This window comes from Patagioenas fasciata, chromosome 32, assembly GCF_037038585.1.
Source record: "Patagioenas fasciata isolate bPatFas1 chromosome 32, bPatFas1.hap1, whole genome shotgun sequence".
In the NCBI taxonomy this organism is placed as follows: Eukaryota; Metazoa; Chordata; class Aves; order Columbiformes; family Columbidae; genus Patagioenas; species Patagioenas fasciata.
In genome coordinates, this window is record NC_092551.1 from 3,288,497 (window position 1) to 3,305,906 (window position 17,410).

At 67.3% G+C, this 17,410-nt stretch overlaps 1 protein-coding gene across 3 annotated transcripts in view; it reads right to left on the reverse strand.

The window, feature by feature from the left end:
- Positions 1–1,416: 1,416 nt before the first annotated feature.
- COL5A3 (collagen type V alpha 3 chain) overlaps positions 1,417–17,410 on the reverse strand; it is a 28,624-nt gene continuing 12,630 nt past the window's right edge. For all 3 annotated transcript variants that reach the window (XM_071800649.1, XM_071800648.1, XM_065859229.2), the window contains 59 exons: positions 17,202–17,249; positions 17,045–17,086; positions 16,909–16,971; positions 15,647–15,721; positions 15,444–15,527; positions 15,313–15,369; positions 15,168–15,221; positions 14,987–15,040; positions 14,821–14,874; positions 14,676–14,729; positions 13,922–13,975; positions 13,792–13,836; positions 13,552–13,605; positions 13,394–13,438; positions 13,205–13,258; positions 13,073–13,117; positions 12,903–12,956; positions 12,752–12,796; positions 12,602–12,655; positions 12,438–12,482; positions 12,190–12,243; positions 11,842–11,949; positions 11,067–11,120; positions 10,928–10,981; positions 10,726–10,770; positions 10,086–10,139; positions 9,892–9,936; positions 9,649–9,702; positions 9,440–9,493; positions 9,306–9,359; positions 9,116–9,223; positions 8,891–8,980; positions 8,758–8,811; positions 8,483–8,590; positions 8,289–8,396; positions 8,022–8,075; positions 7,867–7,920; positions 7,637–7,744; positions 7,480–7,533; positions 6,842–6,895; positions 6,710–6,763; positions 6,557–6,610; positions 6,293–6,400; positions 6,105–6,158; positions 5,872–5,925; positions 5,614–5,667; positions 5,464–5,517; positions 5,245–5,352; positions 5,072–5,125; positions 4,935–4,988; positions 4,719–4,826; positions 4,574–4,627; positions 4,384–4,419; positions 4,220–4,273; positions 3,873–4,113; positions 3,675–3,787; positions 3,492–3,560; positions 3,168–3,404; positions 1,417–2,156 (listed from right to left, as the gene is read on the reverse strand). In XM_071800649.1, coding sequence (XP_071656750.1) covers positions 2,010–2,156; positions 3,168–3,404; positions 3,492–3,560; positions 3,675–3,787; positions 3,873–4,113; positions 4,220–4,273; positions 4,384–4,419; positions 4,574–4,627; positions 4,719–4,826; positions 4,935–4,988; positions 5,072–5,125; positions 5,245–5,352; positions 5,464–5,517; positions 5,614–5,667; positions 5,872–5,925; positions 6,105–6,158; positions 6,293–6,400; positions 6,557–6,610; positions 6,710–6,763; positions 6,842–6,895; positions 7,480–7,533; positions 7,637–7,744; positions 7,867–7,920; positions 8,022–8,075; positions 8,289–8,396; positions 8,483–8,590; positions 8,758–8,811; positions 8,891–8,980; positions 9,116–9,223; positions 9,306–9,359; positions 9,440–9,493; positions 9,649–9,702; positions 9,892–9,936; positions 10,086–10,139; positions 10,726–10,770; positions 10,928–10,981; positions 11,067–11,120; positions 11,842–11,949; positions 12,190–12,243; positions 12,438–12,482; positions 12,602–12,655; positions 12,752–12,796; positions 12,903–12,956; positions 13,073–13,117; positions 13,205–13,258; positions 13,394–13,438; positions 13,552–13,605; positions 13,792–13,836; positions 13,922–13,975; positions 14,676–14,729; positions 14,821–14,874; positions 14,987–15,040; positions 15,168–15,221; positions 15,313–15,369; positions 15,444–15,527; positions 15,647–15,721; positions 16,909–16,971; positions 17,045–17,086; positions 17,202–17,249 — 4,155 coding nt within the window. In that variant the 3' untranslated portion in view covers positions 1,417–2,009. The remainder of the gene's footprint in view (positions 2,157–3,167; positions 3,405–3,491; positions 3,561–3,674; positions 3,788–3,872; positions 4,114–4,219; positions 4,274–4,383; positions 4,420–4,573; positions 4,628–4,718; positions 4,827–4,934; positions 4,989–5,071; positions 5,126–5,244; positions 5,353–5,463; positions 5,518–5,613; positions 5,668–5,871; positions 5,926–6,104; positions 6,159–6,292; positions 6,401–6,556; positions 6,611–6,709; positions 6,764–6,841; positions 6,896–7,479; positions 7,534–7,636; positions 7,745–7,866; positions 7,921–8,021; positions 8,076–8,288; positions 8,397–8,482; positions 8,591–8,757; positions 8,812–8,890; positions 8,981–9,115; positions 9,224–9,305; positions 9,360–9,439; positions 9,494–9,648; positions 9,703–9,891; positions 9,937–10,085; positions 10,140–10,725; positions 10,771–10,927; positions 10,982–11,066; positions 11,121–11,841; positions 11,950–12,189; positions 12,244–12,437; positions 12,483–12,601; positions 12,656–12,751; positions 12,797–12,902; positions 12,957–13,072; positions 13,118–13,204; positions 13,259–13,393; positions 13,439–13,551; positions 13,606–13,791; positions 13,837–13,921; positions 13,976–14,675; positions 14,730–14,820; positions 14,875–14,986; positions 15,041–15,167; positions 15,222–15,312; positions 15,370–15,443; positions 15,528–15,646; positions 15,722–16,908; positions 16,972–17,044; positions 17,087–17,201; positions 17,250–17,410) is intronic.

Here is a 17,410-nt window from a genome sequence, read left to right on the forward strand (position 1 = left end):
GTGTCCCCGTCCTGCTACCCGTGTCCCCCCTCCCCAGTATCCGTGTCCCTCTTCCCCGGTACCCGTGACTCCCCCGGTACCCGTGTACCCCCCCGGTACCCGTGTCCCCCCCGGTACCCGCAGCCCGGCCCCGGGGATGCGCAGGGGACGGACGGTCCCGTGGGAGGGGCGGCCCCGGGTCCCCTCGCTGTGTCCCTGGAGGGGGGGGATTAGGTGGGCAGCGCCGGGTCCCCCCCTCCAGGGATCCTGGGGATGGAGGTTTTGGGGACAACTCCGGGTTCCCTCTTCTGCTTCGGGGTCCCCTCTCTGGGGTCTCTGGGGATGGAGGTTTGGGGGGGGGGGAAGGAATTAGGGAGCCCCCCTGGGTCCCCTCTCCTGCTCTGGGTCCCCACTCCAGGGTGGCTGGGGATGGAGGTTTGGGGGCTCCCCCTGTTCCCCTCTCCTGCCCTGGGGTCCCCTGGGATGGAGGTTTTGGGGGCTCCCCCTGTTCCCCTCTCCTGCCCTGGGGTCCCCTGGGATGGAGGTTTTGGGGGCTCCCCCTGTTCCCCTCTCCTGCCCCGGGGTCCCCTGGGATGGAGGTTTGGGGGTCCCCCCTGTTCCCGTCTCCTGCCCTGGGGTCCCTTGGGATGGAGGTTTGGGGGCTCCCCCTGTTCCCCTCTCCTGCCCCGGGGTCCCTTGGGATGGAGGTTTGGGGGCTCCCCCTGTTCCCCTCTCCTGCCCTGGGGTCCCTTGGGATGAAGGTTTGGGGGGGCCCCCCTGTTCCCCTCTCCTGCCCCGGGGTCCCCTGGGATGGAGGTTTGGGGGTCCCCCCTGTTCCCCTCTCCTGCCCTGGGGTTCCTTGGGATGGAGGTTTGGGGGCTCCCCCTGTTCCCCTCTCCTGCCCTGGGGTTCCTTGGGATGGAGGTTTGGGGGCTCCCCCTGTTCCCCTCTCCTGCCCCGGGGTCCCTTGGGATGGAGGTTTGGGGGGGCCCCCCTGTTCCCCTCTCCTGCCCTGGGGTCCCTTGGGATGGAGGTTTGGGGGCTCCCCCTGTTCCCCTCTCCTGCCCCGGGGTCCCCTGGGATGGAGGTTTGGGGGGGCCCCCCTGTCCCCTCTCCTGCCATGGGGTGTTTGGGGTGGGGGTACCCAGGTCCAGCTGCCCCCACGTCCAGGTCCCAACCCTTGCCTTGCAGCCCCCCCAGGGGACAAAGCGCTCCCTGTCCCCCCCAAAACTGCCCCATGGGGACACAGAGCTGGGTGCCCACGGTGGGGGCCGCTCTCTGGGTCTGGGGGGGCAGGAGGGGCCGTCAGGGGGTTCACACCCCAGTGACAATGGGGACACAAGGCCGGCAGCCTGGGGGCGTCACACCCCCCAGTTTTGGGGGGCGGGGCCCCCCCCGCCTGTTTTCATGAGGATCCGCAGAGATTTGGGGCGGGGGGCGCGTTCGATACAGTCGGTTTATCGTGCAGTAACCGCGACAGCACCGGGCGCGGGGCTGAGCCGCGCGTGTCCCCAACCCGTCCCCATGTCCCCTGTGCCGCGGGGGACGGGCTGTGCCGTGACCCCCCCAAAGGGACGGGGGCCCCCCCGCCGCCCCACGGAGGGGCAGAGCGATAGGGGGTGAAGGAGGAGGTTTAGCACCCCCCAAGCCCCCCGGCTCGCGTCCTGGCGTGGGGACATGGGGACACTTTGGGGGGGCTGGATTAGGCCCCCCCCAGGCATTGGGCCGAGTGGTGGCGTCGCCACATCCAGTGCTTCACTAAGGGGGTTGTCGGGGAGCGTTTTAGCACCACGGGGGGGGGACCCGGCTCAAAACCCTCCCCCAGAATGGGGTTCCCTACCCCACGTCCCCCCCACCGGAGTATAAATAAGGGGGGGCAGGAGGGGACGGCACCGCGGTGGCTCCGAGTCCTGAGTTTGCCAGAGCAGGCGCTGGGTCACTGTCCCTGGTGCGGGGGGGTGGCAGAGGGACCGGAGACCCCCCCCTCCCCCCCCCAAAATAACCCATCCCTCCCCACGCGGTGTCCGGGCTCAGCCCGTGAAGCAGACGGGTCCCAGCTCAAAGCCAAATTTCTGGTTGGTGTCACCGAAATCGAGGACGGCCACGTCGGTCAGGGGCAGCCGCTCCACGCGGGACGACGTCACCTCCAGCACCGTCCGCTCCTGGCCATGGCGGCCCTGTTAGGGGGGGCAAATGTGACATGCGGGGTGACACATCTGCCGTGTGAGGAAAGGGACAAAGAGCTGGGGTCTGGAGAAGAGGAGGCTGAGGGGTGACATTAATGGGGATCAATGTGGAAAGAGGGGGTGGCAGGAGGATGGAGCCCCGGCACAGCTTCCCCCCCAAGGAGAAGGGGTCCTGCTCTCTCCCTTAGCACAGAAAAAGGCTAAAAAGCTGAGAAATCGCATCCTGGGGGGATTAGAAGGGGGTGGTCAATAGGTCAGATGGGTTCTCCTGCCCCTCTATGCTGTCCTTGAAAAAAGGGTTTGGTTCAGATACTATCAGGATACACTTGGGGAACATATATATATATATATAATATATACAGCCATAGCACCCTGAGAACACCTGATCTGGGAAGCTAAGCAGGGTCGGGCCCGGTCAGTGCTTGGATGGGAGACCACTGGTACCTGGGGTAGACAGAAGCGGGGTGGTCGGTAGGTCAGAGAGGTTCTCCTGCCCCTCTACTCTGCCCTTTAGTTCAGATACTATCAGGATATACTTGGGGAACATATATATATACATATATGTAATCTATACAGCCATAGCACCCTGAGAACGCCCCATCTGGTCTGATGTGGGAAGCTAAGCAGGGTCGGGCCCGGTCAGCGCTTGGATGGGAGCCCAGCTGGGAATAGCGGGTGCTGTGGGCTGAGCCAGCACTGGGCCCTTGTGGCCAGGAAGCCAATGGGACCTGGGGGGATTAGAAGGGGGTGGTCAGTGGGTCAGAGAGGTTCTCCTGCCCCTCTGCTCTGCCCTGGGGAGGCCACATCTGGAATAGTGTGTCCCATCTGGAATAGTGTGTCCAGTTGTGGCCCCTCTGCTCAAGGACGGGGACACCTTCCTGTGTCACCTCAGCTGGGTGTTCCCGCTTGGGGGGTTGCACTGGATGAGCTTTGAGGTCCCTTCCAACCCCTGACACTGGGATTCTGTGACGGGGATGGAACCGTGGGGTCCCGGTGACCCACCTGGCACCCGTCGTGGATGGCGCGCACGGGGGCGGCCGGGTGGCCGTGGCCCAGCTCCTCATCGTTGGCCCCGCGGAAGCGCAGGGCGCGGGCGAAGGAGCCGGCGCGGCTGTCGTACCACGCGGCCGCGTGTTGGCACAGGAGGGTGAAGTTCTGGCGGGCGCCGGCGCTCAGGAGCCGCAGGAAGGTGAGTTGGGTGACGGCGACGGCGTTCCCGTCCGCGTCCACGTAGGAGAACTGCGGGGGGGACGGGAGAGCGGCTGGGACGCACGCCCAGGGGATGGGGGTGACGTTGGTGGCCCCCCCGGCTTGCGGAGCACCCACCTTCTTGCCCCGTTTGAAGGTGCTGTACCACGTCCCCGGTTTCTCCCTGCTCCACGCGGCCAGACGGACCTGGGGTGACGCGGTGTTGGGGACAAAGCGAACCCCAAGTTGCCCCCATCATGTCCCCCCCCCAGGAAGCGTTGATATGGGGGGGTTTGGACACCTGGAGCTTCTCGAACTCACCGATTCAAATCTCTTATCGGGGAACAGACACGTCTCGCCGCCGGCGGTGAAATTACAGAAGACGCGGAAGGCGTCGCGCGAGCAGCCCTGGTTGGGGTCGATCCAGTACTCGCCTGGGGAGGACGGACAGACGGACAGATCGGGGTTTGCCCATGGGCACGTTTCGCTGCGTGTCCCCCCCTCAAACAAACCCCTCACCGTCCTGGAGCTGCGGGTGGCAGAGCTGGAGCTCCCGGCAGACGCGCGCGGGGCTCTCGGGGGTGCCCAGGGGCCGCCGCAGCCGCTCCACGTCGCCGCGCAGGGAGCTGAGCGCCGCGTAAACCTCCTCCAGCCCCTCGGTGCCGTGGGGGGGGTCCTGCTGCTCCCCCCCGGCCCCTTCGGCCGCTCGACGGTGCCTCCGGCTCGAGGGCAGCGGCTCCAGCAGCTCGGCCGGGGGGCCCTGGGTGGATGGGGTGAGCGGCGGATGGGGGGGACAGGGGACATTAGAGCCCCCCCAGGGAGGGGACAGAGTGACGAGGTGTCTGTCCAAAGTGTCCTGTACTCACCGGTGGTCCCGGGGGGCCGGGGGGGCCGGTGTCGCCTCGGGGACCCAGAGCACCCTGTTAAGGGAGACGACTCAGCCCCGTGGCGCTGGGACAGGCCCCATGTTGTCCCCTGGGAGCACATTTGTGTCCCCCCCCTGCTGTCCCTGTCCCTCCCCAGCACTCACCGGGGAGCCTTTGGAGCCCTTCTGCCCCAAGGGACCCTGCGGGATGAGAAAAGAGGAGAGGGACACTGGCTGGGGCCCCTGTGTCCCCTCCCTGGGGCTGGGGCTCCCCCCTGCCCCTCCACGCCCCCCGGGAGGGTTAAGGGTGGGCAGGAGCCCCTTGGTGACCCCCCCAACACAGGGAGACACTCACCGAGAGCCCAGGGGGGCCGGGGGGGCCGGTGGGGCCGGTGGGGCCAGCCAGACCCTGTGGATAGAGACAGCGTCACCCCCATGTCCCCCTGTCCCTCGTGTCCCCCTCCCCCCCCAAAAGCTCAGGGGAGACCCCAAACACTCACAGGGTCTCCTTTGGGTCCAGGGGGGCCCTGGATGCCGGGGAGCCCCTGATCTCCCTTCTCCCCCATCTCTCCCGGTGGCCCAATGAGCCCGATCAGGCCAGCATGGCCCTGGGGACAGAGGACAGTGTCACACAGCCCCCCCCACCCCAATGACCGGGGCGGGGGGGGCTCAGGGACAAATGGGGGTGACCCTGTGCGACTGTCACCTCCTCTCACCTTGTCTCCTTTGTGGCCGGGGTCTCCCTTGAGGCCAGGCAAACCCACAGGACCCTGCAAGAGGAGGGTGTCGCGCACCCCAAAATGTCCCCACCCGGGGTCACCCGGGGGTCCCCACCTCTCTCACCCCAACTTACCAGGGGACCGGGGGGTCCCACTTGGCCCGGAGCCCCCAGCAAGCCTTGTTCACCCTGCAAGAGAGCCGGTGTGGGAGAGGGGCCCCCCCACAACACCCCTGGTGCCCACGGGGATGTCCCCCAGCTGGGGCTTTGGGGACACGGGGAACGTCCCCACGCAGCCCCCGACTCACGGTGGGGCCGGGGATCCCCCGCAGCCCCTCGGGGCCCGGCCGGCCCGGCGGTCCCTGCGCCCCCACGGGGCCCGTCTTCCCGGGTGGCCCCTCGGTGCCCGGTTGTCCCTGGGGACACAAGGACAGAGCTGGGGGGCTGGCACCCCTCTGCAAGGAGGGGGGGGTCTGCTCCTGCCCCCAGGGTTTTCAAAGGGGGGGGTTTGGGGAGCCCCCACTCACCTTGGCACCCTTCTCGCCCTGCCGGCCCTCGCGCCCCATCAGTCCCACGGGTCCCTGGGTGAGGGGACAGGGACAGCGGGAGCTGCAGCCGTCACACGTCACCCCACGCTGTGTCCCCCCCCATGTCACCATCGCCCTTCCCTTACTCACCCTCCGGCCGGGGGGGCCCGGGGGACCCGGCTCCCCTGATGCTCCTGGGGGACCCTGAAATGATTCCAGTGGGAATTTGGGGTGAGGGGACAAGGGGACAATCCCAGAGCTGGGACAAGGGGACAGTCCCACAGCCAGGACCGGGGGACACGTGGAGGAGGGGGAAGGAAGCAGCACAGCTCAGTCACAGCCCCCCCGCTGGGAATGTGACCCCCCCCCGCATTCTGCAGCCACAACACCCCCAGTTGTCCCACTCACCGGCAAACCGGGGTCCCCGCTGTCACCCTTCTCTCCAGCGGCGCCGTCCAGCCCCTGTGACACAGGGGACAGTGAGCACCCCCCCACTTTACCCCCCCGGGTTGTCGGGTCACTGAGAAGCACCAGGGAGAGAACAGGGGGGTCCCGGCACCTCCGGACCCCATCGCCACCCCAGGGTGACACAGCAGTGACAGCACAGTGTCACCTCGAAGGGATGAGGGGGGGCTACTCACCGGCACACCGGGGTCTCCGGGGGGGCCGGGGTCACCCGGGAAGCCGATGGGACCCTGTGGGGAGAAAGGGACACGGGGCGGGGGGCACACTGGGAGGGAGCCCCAAACCCTTGGCCTGCTGGGACAGCGGGACCGGAGGGTGACCGGGGGGGGACACGGGGGCTCCGGGCAGTGCCCCCCCCACTTACCACGTTGCCTTTGGCTCCGTCGTCTCCCGGTGGCCCCTTCTTGCCGGGGGGTCCCGCTGCCCCCGATGGCCCCGCGTCCCCCTTCTCCCCCACGTCCCCTTTTACACCCTGCCAAGGCGGGGGGGACATCAGAGCAGGGAGGGGACATTAAAAATGTCCCCCAGGAGCTCTGCCTGTGCTTTGCACAGCCAGGGACAGCGGGATCTGCCCCCCCACCCTGTTTTGTCCCTAAAAGACCCCCCTGGCCCCCTCGGGGATACTCACGGGGGGTCCGGGCTCCCCTGGGGCTCCGGGGTCTCCCGCTTCACCCGGTTCACCCTGGGGGGGCAAAAAACCAACAGGGTAGATGCTGCCGGGTGCTGGGGGGCGGGACACACAGCTCTGCCCCCCATTGCCCCCCCCAAAAGTGGGCCTTACCTTTTCTCCCACGGCGCCCGGCTGCCCCACGCCGCCCGGCATCCCCTGGGGGCCCTAAAGCAGGAGGATGGGGTGAACCCCCCCTCGGGGACACCAAACGGACCCCCCCGGGCCCCCCAGGGCCGTACTCACCTCGGCACCGCTGGGTCCTTGCGGCCCACGGGGTCCTGGTGCGCCGGGGGGGCCCTGCGGGGAGCAAAGAGGGGGGGTCAGACTGCAAAGGGGGGGTCAGACTGCAAAGGGGGGGTCAGAATGTAAAGAGGGGGTCAGAATGTAAAGAGGGGGGTCAGATTGAAAAAGGGGGGACAGACTGCAAAGGGGGGCTCAGAATGTAAAGGGGGGGCAGACCGCAAAGGGGGTTCAGAATGTAAAGGGGGAGTCAGAATGTAAAGGGGGGGATCAGAATGTAAAGGGGGGTCATAATGTAAACGGGCGTCGGACTGAAAAGGGGGGGTCAGAATGTAAAGGGGGGTCGGACTGAAAAGGGGGGGTCAGAATGTAAAGAGGGGGTCAGACTGCAAAGGGGGGGTCAGACTGCAAAGGGGGGGTCAGAATGCAAAGGGGGGGTCAGAATGTAAAGGGGGGTCATAATGTAAACGAGTGTCAGACTGAAAAGGGGGGATCAGAATGTAAAGGGGTTGGTCAGAGTGTAAAGAGGGGGTCAGAATGCAAAGTGGGGGTCAGAATGTAAAGGGGGGCTGAGCCATGCAGCTCCCAGGTGGAATGGAGATTGGGGGGGGGGGGGGCACACACTGGGGGGGTTTCCTTACCATGGGGCCAACGTCTCCATTCTCGCCCTTCTCACCGGGGGGGCCCGGCATGCCCTGGGGGGAGCAGCGGTTACCCGGGGGGGCCTGCAGGCCCCTCAGGGCAAGGCAGAAGGTGCCCCAAGTCGTGTGTCCCTTGTGCCCCCCCCCAAGTCCTCACCTGCAGGCCGGGGGGGCCGCTGAGGCCCAGGTGTCCCCGCGATCCCTCGTCCCCCTTCTGCCCGAACATCCCCTGCTGCCCCCGGCGCCCCGGCTCCCCATCCGCTCCCTGGCAACAGAAAGGGGGGGTCAGCACCGCCTGCCCCATAGAGACCCCAAAGTGTGGGGCGGGGGGGCAGGGGACGGGGAGTTTAATCCAGGGGGGGGTCAGGGTGCTCAGCAGCTACTCACCGCAGGACCGGGGTGCCCCATGGGTCCCTGGATCCCTGTTGGTCCGGGGGGGCCCTGTGGGACAGCAGCGCCCACATAGGGTTAGGGCAGCCCCAAATGTCCCCCCCACCCCCTGGAGAGCCCCCCCACATACACAGAGCACCCCCCAGACTCACCGCATCGCCCTTGTCACCTTTGCTGCCCTTTTGGCCGGGGAGCCCCATCTCACCCTGTCCCAAGGGGAAAATGGGGTGAGAGCCTGCGGTGGTGAGGGGGGGGGACACAGCAACCTCAGGGAACGCCCCCCCATTTAGGTGAAACCTGCCCCCCATCCCAAGTGTCCCCCAGATCTGCGAGGGGACTCGTCCCCAACACTCGGCCTGGGGTCCGTTCCCTCCGGAGTGACAAGGAGGGGTGTGTGTGGGTGCCCCCCCCCCACTTACCTTGTCCCCATCCTCTCCGGCAGGGCCGGGGGGGCCACTTGGCCCTGGGAGCCCCCCAGGACCCTGGATCCCATCCTGCCCGGCCGGTCCCATGGGCCCCCGCTCGCCCTGTTGTGGGGAAGAGGAAACGGCTGAGGGGCTGGGGGGGGCGACACTCAGCTCGTCCCCTCCCTGCACGCCCCCCCCGCACCTACCGGGGCGCCCTTCTCGCCAATGGGACCGGGGGGGCCCTGCGCGCCCCCCCGGCCCGGCAGCCCGATGCCTCCAGCTGCCCCCGTGGGGCCTCGCTCGCCGGGGGAACCCTGGGAGAAAAGAGACACGGGGGGGGGGACGTGGGAAGACCCCCCCCATCTTCCTCCTCTCCAATTTTAAGCCGGGGTGGGGGGGTGCAAAATTGCTCCCCAAGGAGCGCAGATATTCCTATGGACCCCCCAAAACTCCAGTAACCCCCCGAACGCTTTGTACTCACCGTGGGGCCGGGCGGGCCGGGGGGCCCTTCTCCCCCCTTCAGGCCAGGCGGACCCTGTTGGGGGGGCAGGAGGATGGTTAGAAGTGCCCCCCCCCATGGCCCAGACCCACATTCCACCCCGAGCAGCACTGACCGTCTCTCCGGGTGCCCCCCGTGTGCCGGGGAAGCCAGGGGTGCCGGGGGGGCCGCTCTTCCCGGGGCTGCCGGGGGGGCCGGGGTCACCCTACAAGGGGACAGGAGGAGCAAAGAGCTTTGCCCCCCCCCACAGAGCCCTGTGGGGGTCACCCCAGCCCCCCCACTTCGTTCTAGGGTGTGGGGGTCCCGGTGAGCGGTGGGACCCCCCCAGTGCGGCTCCTACCTTTGCTCCCTCTCGGCCAGCACCACCAGGTAACCCCTGTTCCCCGGGGGGGCCGGGGGGGCCAGGGTGCCCCCTCTCCCCCACGGGCCCTGTCTCGCCTGATTTACCCTGCGGGGAGAACGCGGGGTGAGATTCTGGGGGGGGGTCCATCACCCCCCCACAGTTAAACACCCCCTGTGTCCATCCTCACCTGCGGTCCCACCACCCCCGTGGGGCCGGGGGGGCCGGTTTTGCCATGAAACCCCTGCAGAGGAGAGGAAGGGGGGGGGTGAACGCTGCGTATTTCCAGTGTCCCCCCCCACCCCAGGGAAGTGGGGCACCCACCGGCTCGCCGCGCTGGCCCGGGTGTCCCGGCAAACCGTCCTTCCCAGGGGGACCCTGTGCGGAGCAGAGGGGACAGGGGGGGACACCCTGTGTCAGGGACCCCCCCTCTGCGGCACCCCCCCCCCCGGGCACAGCAAGGGGAGGGGGGGATATGGCAGCCACTGTCCCCCCACGTCGTGCCAGGACCACGCGCGGTTGTCACCACTTACAGGGGGGCCTTTGGTGCCTGGGAAGCCGTTGGGTCCCTGGGGACCTTGGGGACCCTGCGTGGGGGACAGAAAACCCCTGGTCAGCGGCTCCCCCCGGGGTCCCCCCAGCACCCAGGGGATGGGAGGGGGAAACTGGGAATGGGGCTGGGAAACTGGGGGGGGGAACTGGGTTGGGAATGGGGTGGGGAACTGGTCCCCACACCCAGCACCCCGTTGTCCCCATCCTGGGGACATCCCCGTCACCTTCTCGCCCACGGCGCCGGGGGCTCCATCATGGCCGGGATCTCCCTGTGGGGACAGAAAGAGGCAGAGGGTGACAGCAAAGACCCCCCCTCAACATCAGCCCCACTGGCAGCGCCCCCCCCATGGCAAGCGATGGGGACACGGGGACAGTGGGGACACGGGGACAGTGGGGACAAGGTCAAGGTCGCACTCACCTTGGGGCCGGGTTTCCCTGTGGGGCCGGGCAGCCCCCGCTCCCCCGGGAGACCCTGCGGGTGGGGGCAAAGAGGTGAGGGGGGGCTGGGAAACTGGGAACTGGAGAACTGGGAATGGGGCTGGGAACTGGGAAACTGGGAAACTGGGGAACTGAGAATGGCGCTGGGAAACTGGGAAACTGGAGAACTGGGAATGGGACTGGGAATGGGGCTGGGAACTGGGAAACTGGGGAACTGGAGAACTGGGAATGGGGCTGGGAACTGGGAATGGGGCTGGGAACTGGGAATGGGCCTGGGAACCGGGAAACTGGGCTGGGAATGGGGCTGTGAACTGGGAAACTGGGCAACTGAGCTGGGAATGGGGTTGGGGACTGGGAAACTGGGTTGGGAACTGGGAAACTGGGATGGGAGTGGAGTAGGGAACTGGGCTGGGAATGAGGCTGGGGATTGGGAACTGGGCTGGGAATGAGGTTGGGGATTGGGAACTGGGCTGGGAACTGGGGAACTGGGCTGGGAATAGGGTTGGGGATTGGGAACTGAGCTGGGAACTGGGGAACTGGGCTGGGAACTGGTAAACTGGAGTAGGAACTGGGCAACTGGGCTGGGAACTGGGGAACGGGGCAGGGAGCGCGTGGCTCACCGGTGGCCCCCGCTGTCCCGTCTGCCCGGCCTGGCCGGCCTTGCCCTGCGGGGACAGAGGAGGTTATGGGGACAGCAGCCCCCGCAGTGTCCCCCAGGGGACAGGGCGAGCCCGAGCACGGCCCCATGGGGACGGGGGGACAGAGCCGGATTTGGGGGACAGGGAGGGGGGACAGTGTGACACTGGCACAGGCCTGACTCACCCTCTTGCCTTTCTCGCCCACCAGCCCCGTGGGACCCTGGAAGCCGGTGGAGCCCTAAGGAGAAAAGGGACAAGTGACAACCCGGGCTGAGGTGGCACTTGGGGTCCTGGGGACACCCCAAAGTCTCCCCTGTGCTCACCTTAGGGCCCTGGCGCCCCGGATACCCTGGGAGACCTGGCACCCCCAGTTTGCCCTGCAAGGGAGAGAGTGGAGCTGAGCTGTGGGGACACGGGGACATGAGGGGACACGGGGGACATGGGAGGACACAGGGGGATGCAAGAGGAAACGGGGGGACATTTTGGGACATGGAGGGACACGGGAGGACATGGGAGGACACAGGAGGACATGGGAGGACACAGGGGGATGCAAGAGGAAACGGGGGGACATTCTGGGACATGGGGGGACACGGGAGGACATGGGGGACACGAGAGGACATGGGGGACATCGGAGGACACGGGGGACACGGGAGGACATGAGAGGACACGGGGGAACATGGGAGGACATGGGGGACACGGGAGGACATGAGAGGACACGAGGGACATGAGAGGACACCGGGCGACACGAGAGGACACGGGGGACACGGGAGGACATGAGAGGACACGGGGGAACATGGGAGGACATGGGGGACATGAGAGGACATGGGGGACACAGGAGGACATGAGAGGACATGGGGGACATGAGAGGACACGGGGGACATGGGAGGACATGGGGGACATGGGAGGACACGGAGGACATGAGAGGACACGGGGGACATGAGAGGACACGGGGGACATGGGAGGACATGAGAGGACACGAGGGACATGAGAGGACACGGAGGACATGAGAGGACACAGGGGGACATGGGAGGACATGAGAGGACACGGGGGACATGGGGGGACATGAGAGGACACGAGGGGACACAGGGGTCCCCTCACCTTCTCTCCTGCAGGGCCAGGAGCACCCGGTTCCCCCAGGGGACCCGTCTGTCCCTTCAGCCCCTCGGGACCGTCCTCGCCGCGGGGACCCAGTGGGCCTTGGTCACCCTGGAACGGGAGCACGGAGGGGGGAGCACGCTGGGGGGGACAGGGGTCCCCAGCTGTCCCCCAAATCACACAGCTGCTCCCCAGTTATCCCCAACAGACACAGGGCCCGTCCCTGGGGTCCCCAACTGTGTCCCCCCACCTCAACAGAGCTGTGTCCTGCACCTGGGGCTTGGTGGCACCCACAGCCCTCACAGCCCTGGTGAGGGGACCCCCATGACCCCCCCAGGACACCCCACTTACCCTGTCCCCCTTGGGGCCCATGTCCCCCTTAAAGCCGGGGAATCCATCTTCTCCCTGAAACAAAGGCACATTTTTTTGGGGGGGGGATGAGAATGCATTAACAAGCCCCAGCTAGGGGGGTCACAATGTGGAGCTGAGCCCCAAATCCCACTAGAGGGGCTGTCCCCAAGTGTCCCCCCCACCCACAAGGATGAGTGAGCCCCAAGAGCAGGGACAAGGACCCCCCTGTCCCATGGGGCCCCTCTTACCTTCTCCCCCTTGCTGCCCTTCAGGCCCCGCACGCCGAACGCTCCCTGCAGAGGGGACACGGAGGGGACACAGAGGGGACACAGAGGGGCTTGTGTGTCCCCCAACCCACGGGGGACACCCCCTGTCCCCCCCAACACCATGCAGAGGTGGGGGATCCACTTACCTTCACCCCCCGGGGTCCCGGGTAACCAACGGGACCAGGGGCACCCACGGGGCCCTGGGGACAGAAAGAGAGGTGACAAAAATGGGGACCCCCCCTAAAAAAATGGGATCCTACCCCCCCATGTGGGGCTTTGCGGGGACAGCCCCTCACCTGGAGGCCCTTCTCTCCAGCTGGTCCTTCTCGGCCAGGGTGACCCTGTGGGGACACACGGGGACGGTGACACTGCCCTGGTGTCCCCGCTGTGCTGGGGACCACAGTGACCCCCCCAGGGGACACAGTGACCCCCCCAGCCTGTACTCACCGGGGGCCCATCGGCCCCAGCCACCCCCTGGATTCCTGGCTTCCCTGGTGGGCCCTGTGTGAAAAGGGGACACATGGGGACACCAAGGGGACACCCCCGGGGCCCCCCAGGACCCACTCGGAGCTGGGGTAGCTCTGGAACCTCCTCCCCGCCCCCAAAAATCCACTCACCTTCTCTCCTGGGAGCCCAACGGGGCCCTGGGGGCCGGGGAGACCCTGCAGAACAGAGCGGGGTGATGGGGGGGGACTGGGGACCCCCCAGTGTTGTGGGGACACCCCGCTGCCTCCCAGCACCAGCGGTACCTGCGGCCCGGGGTTCCCTTGCTGTCCCGGGGGTCCTGGCTCCCCTTGGATTCCCTGTGGGGGGGCAAAGTCCATCAGCGAAGTAAAAAACCCCCCTTGATCCCCCCCAGCACCCCCCAAGAGCACCCAGTAGTGTTGCCCCCCTCTTCCTGGCTTAATTCGGGTTGGGGGGCACCCAGTGACACCCACCACGTTGCCTTTGGGTCCTGGTGCCCCATCAATGCCGCTGGCACCCTGTGGAGGAACGGGGGGGTCAGGGTGACACTGCACCCCAAGGTGATGGGTAACAGAGACAAATCCCCTTGGGGACAGACAGACAGACAGACAGAGGGACAGGTGTCTCATACCGGTGGGCCAGGGGGGCCAGGGGGGCCACGGGTGCCGATGAGGCCTCGCGCACCCTAAGGACATGGACAGGGAGTCAGGGGGGGTTCAGGTGACCCCAGCAACCCAAATTCCCCGGGGTTGGGGAGCCTGGTGCGTAAATCTCTTCCCCAAAAAGCCACAAGAAGAAAATGGGGGGGCAAACTTGTCCCCCCCCACCCCACCGCTCTTTGGGTTGGGGGAGAAGCCAGGTTGGTACTCACAGGTTCCCCCGGTTGTCCCCGAGGTCCCGGGAGGCCATCGGAGCCCTGGGCGGGGACAGAGCAGAGTTGAATGTGACCCCCCCAAAACCAGCAGGGGCCATGTGTCCCCATGTCCCCCTCCGCTCCTCACCTTGGCGCCTTTCTCCCCGGGGGGGCCAGCTGGTCCTGGCTTCCCCACGTCACCCTGCACAAGAGAGAGGGTGAGGGGGGCGTGGGGACATGGGGACAGGAGGGGACATGCTGAGGCCCCCCCATGTCACCCTGCACAAGAGAGAGGGTGAGGGGGGGTGTGGGGACAGGGTGACAGGAGGAGACGCGCTGAGGTCCCCCCCATGTCACCCTGCACAAGAGAGAGGGTGAGGGGGGGCGTGGGGACAGGGTGACAGGAGGGGACGCGCTGAAGTCCCCCCCATGTCACCCTGCACAAGAGAGAGGGTGAGGGGGGGTGTGGGGACAGGGTGACAGGAGGGGACATGCTGAGGCCCCCCCCATGTCACCCTGCACAAGAGAGAGGGTGAGGGGGGTGCGGAGACAAGGTGACAGGAGGGGACACGCTGAGGCCCCCCCCAAGTCACCCTGTACAAGGCAGAGGGTGAGGGGGGGTGTGGGGACAGGGTGACAGGAGGAGACGCGCTGAGGTCCCCCCCATGTCACCCTGCACAAGAGAGAGGGTGAGGGGGGTGCGGAGACAAGGTGACAGGAGGGGACACACTGAGGCCCCCCCCATGTCACCCCGCACAAGAGAGAGGGTGAGGGGGGTGCGGAGACAAGGTGACAGGAGGGGACATGCTGAGGCCCCCCCCATGTCACCCTGCACAAGAGAGAGGGTGAGGGGGGTTGTGGGGACAGGGTGACAGGAGGGGACATGCCGAGGTCCCACTTACCCGGTGGCCCTTCTCTCCCGGCAGCCCCGGCAGCCCATCAAAGCCCCTGTCACCCTGGGGGGGTCAGACAAGCATGAGGCTGAGCTCTTGTCCCCCCCGGCCACACCAAGCCCCCCCAGCACCGATGTCACCCCCCGTGCGAGACCTTGGGGCCGGTGTCCCCCGGGAGTCCCCTGGCACCGTCGGCTCCAGCGCGACCCTGCAAGACAAGTCCAGGGGGGTGGGAAGGGGCCCAGAACTCAGAGCCCCCCCCGGCAAAGGGGCACTGTGACATTTGGGGGTGACAGAACCCCAAACCCTCCGGTTCTTACCCGTCTGCCCAGTTTCCCCGGTGGCCCCGGTGGCCCCTGCAACCCCCGGGGACCCTGATGGAGAAAAGCGGCGGGGGTCAGTGTTTGGGGGGTTCAGTGTTTGGGGGGAAACAGTGTTTGGGGGGGGTCAGGGCTCACCAGCCCCCTCCCAAGGGTGTCACCCCCCACCCCTCTTTCTCACCCGTGGCCCCATGTCCCCTGCGTCTCCTTTCAGGCCTGGGTGTCCAGGTAGACCCTACAAAAACAAAGCACGGAGACCCCCCCATGAAGGTTCGAGATGCGCAGTTTTTGGGGGGGGACACACTCCACATTGACCCAGTACTCACCAGGGGTCCCGGGCGGCCCGTCAGCCCCATGGGACCTGGGGGGCCCTTCATGGCGAGCTGGGGGAAGAAGGGAGGATGGGGTGAGGAGAAATGGGGGGGCTGGTTTGGGGGGGTCCCGGGGGGGTCTGTACCTTTGCCTGCTGCAGGATCGCTTGGGCTTGGGCTTCTTGGAAAGAGACGGTGGGGCCCTTGAGGGAGTCCCCCCCAAACTGGAACTGGGGGGGTACGGAGCAAGATGAGGGGTGTGGGGAGCCCCCAGCCCCCCCCAGGGACAGCCAGCTTGGTGTCACCTCCAGAGCTGTCCCCGAGGGTCCTGTCCGTCCCCAAAACTTACGGGCAACATGATCATGGTCCCCGCGGGGCCGCGGATCCCGTCGGCTCCCGGCAGCCCCGGCCGTCCCGCGGGACCCTGGGGTGGGGGGGCGAGGGGGGGGCTGAGCCGTCACCGCGCTGTCACGAGCTGTCAGCTCAGGGCTTGCAGCTCCAGCGCCCCGGCATGCCCCGGCACGCCCCGGCACACACTGGGACACCGCGGCCCCCTCCCGCCTGCCGCGGGGCGGCTCTGACCCTGTCACAGTCCCCCCTGCCCCTTACAGCCCCATCAAAGCCCCCTGCCCCATCACAGCCCCCCCTGCCCCTCACAGTCCTGTCACAGCCCCCCTGACCCATCACAGCCCCCCAGCCCCATCACAGCCCACCCACCCCATCACAGCCCCATCACAGCCGTTCCTGTCCCATCACAGGTCCCCCTGCCCCATCACAGTCCCCCCTGCCCCATCACAGCCCCCCAGCCCCATCACAGCCCACCCACCCCATCACAGCCCCATCACAGCCGTTCCTGCCTCATCACAGCCCCATCACAGCCCCCCTGCCTCTTACAGCCCCATCACAGCCCCCCACCCCATCACAGCCACCCCTGCCCCATCACAGCCCCATCACAGCCCCCCCACTCCATCACAGCCCCATCACAGCCCCCACCCCATCACAGCCCCCCCTGCCCCATCACAGCCCCATCACAGCCCCCCCACCCCATCACAGCCACCCCTGCCCCATCACAGCCCCATCACAGCCCCCCCACTGCATCACAGCCCCATCACAGCCCCCACCCCATCACAGCCCCCCCTGCCCCATCACAGCCCCATCACAGCCCCCCCACCCCATCACAGCCCCATCACAGCCTCCCCTGCCCCATCACAGCCCCCCCTGCCCCATCACAGCCCCATCACAGCCCCCCCACCCCATCACAGCCCCATCACAGCCTCCCCTGCCCCATCACAGCCCCCCCTGCCCCATCACAGCCCCCCCACTCCATCACAGCCCCATCACAGCCCCCACCCCATCACAGCCCCCCCTGCCCCATCACAGCCCCATCACAGCCCCCCCACCCCATCACAGCCCCATCACAGCCCCCCCTGCCCCATCACAGCCCCATCACAGCCCCCCCACCCCATCACAGCCCCATCACAGCCTCCCCTGCCCCATCACAGCCCCCCCTGCCCCATCACAGCCCCATCACAGCCCCCCCACCCCATCACAGCCTCCCCTGCCCCATCACAGCCCCCCAGCCCCATCACAGCCCCCCCGTCTCCTCCGTACCTGATCGCCGGGGTCCCCGGGCAGCCCTGGTGGTCCCGGTGGTCCCAGGGGACCCGTCTCCCCCTGCACGAGCACAGCAGCGCGTTAACGCTTCGGCGCCTCCCGTGTTCCCCCCTCGCCCCCCCCAGCTCCTCACCGCAGGGCCTGGGGGTCCCGGGGGCCCCTCGAATCGCCGACCCTAAAGGAGATGAGAACGAGCCCCGTCCTGCCAACCATTCCCATGGTGGCCCCGGGGTGTCACAGGAGGGCTGGGGGTCATGTGGCCCTTTTTGGGGGGGTTGTGTCTCACTCACTGGCTCCACGATGGCTGGTTCGCCCTTCTGCCCCTTCAGACTGGGCTCCTGAAAAACACGGGGGGGTGAAACGGCTGAGAGCCGGACTCGGGTGATGGCTTCGAGCCACCTATGTGGTCCCTGCATTCCTCCTGTGGCCCTGGACCCGTCCTGTGGGCCCCAGACCCATCCTGTGCCACCTGGACCTGTCCCGTGGCCCCTGAACCCCA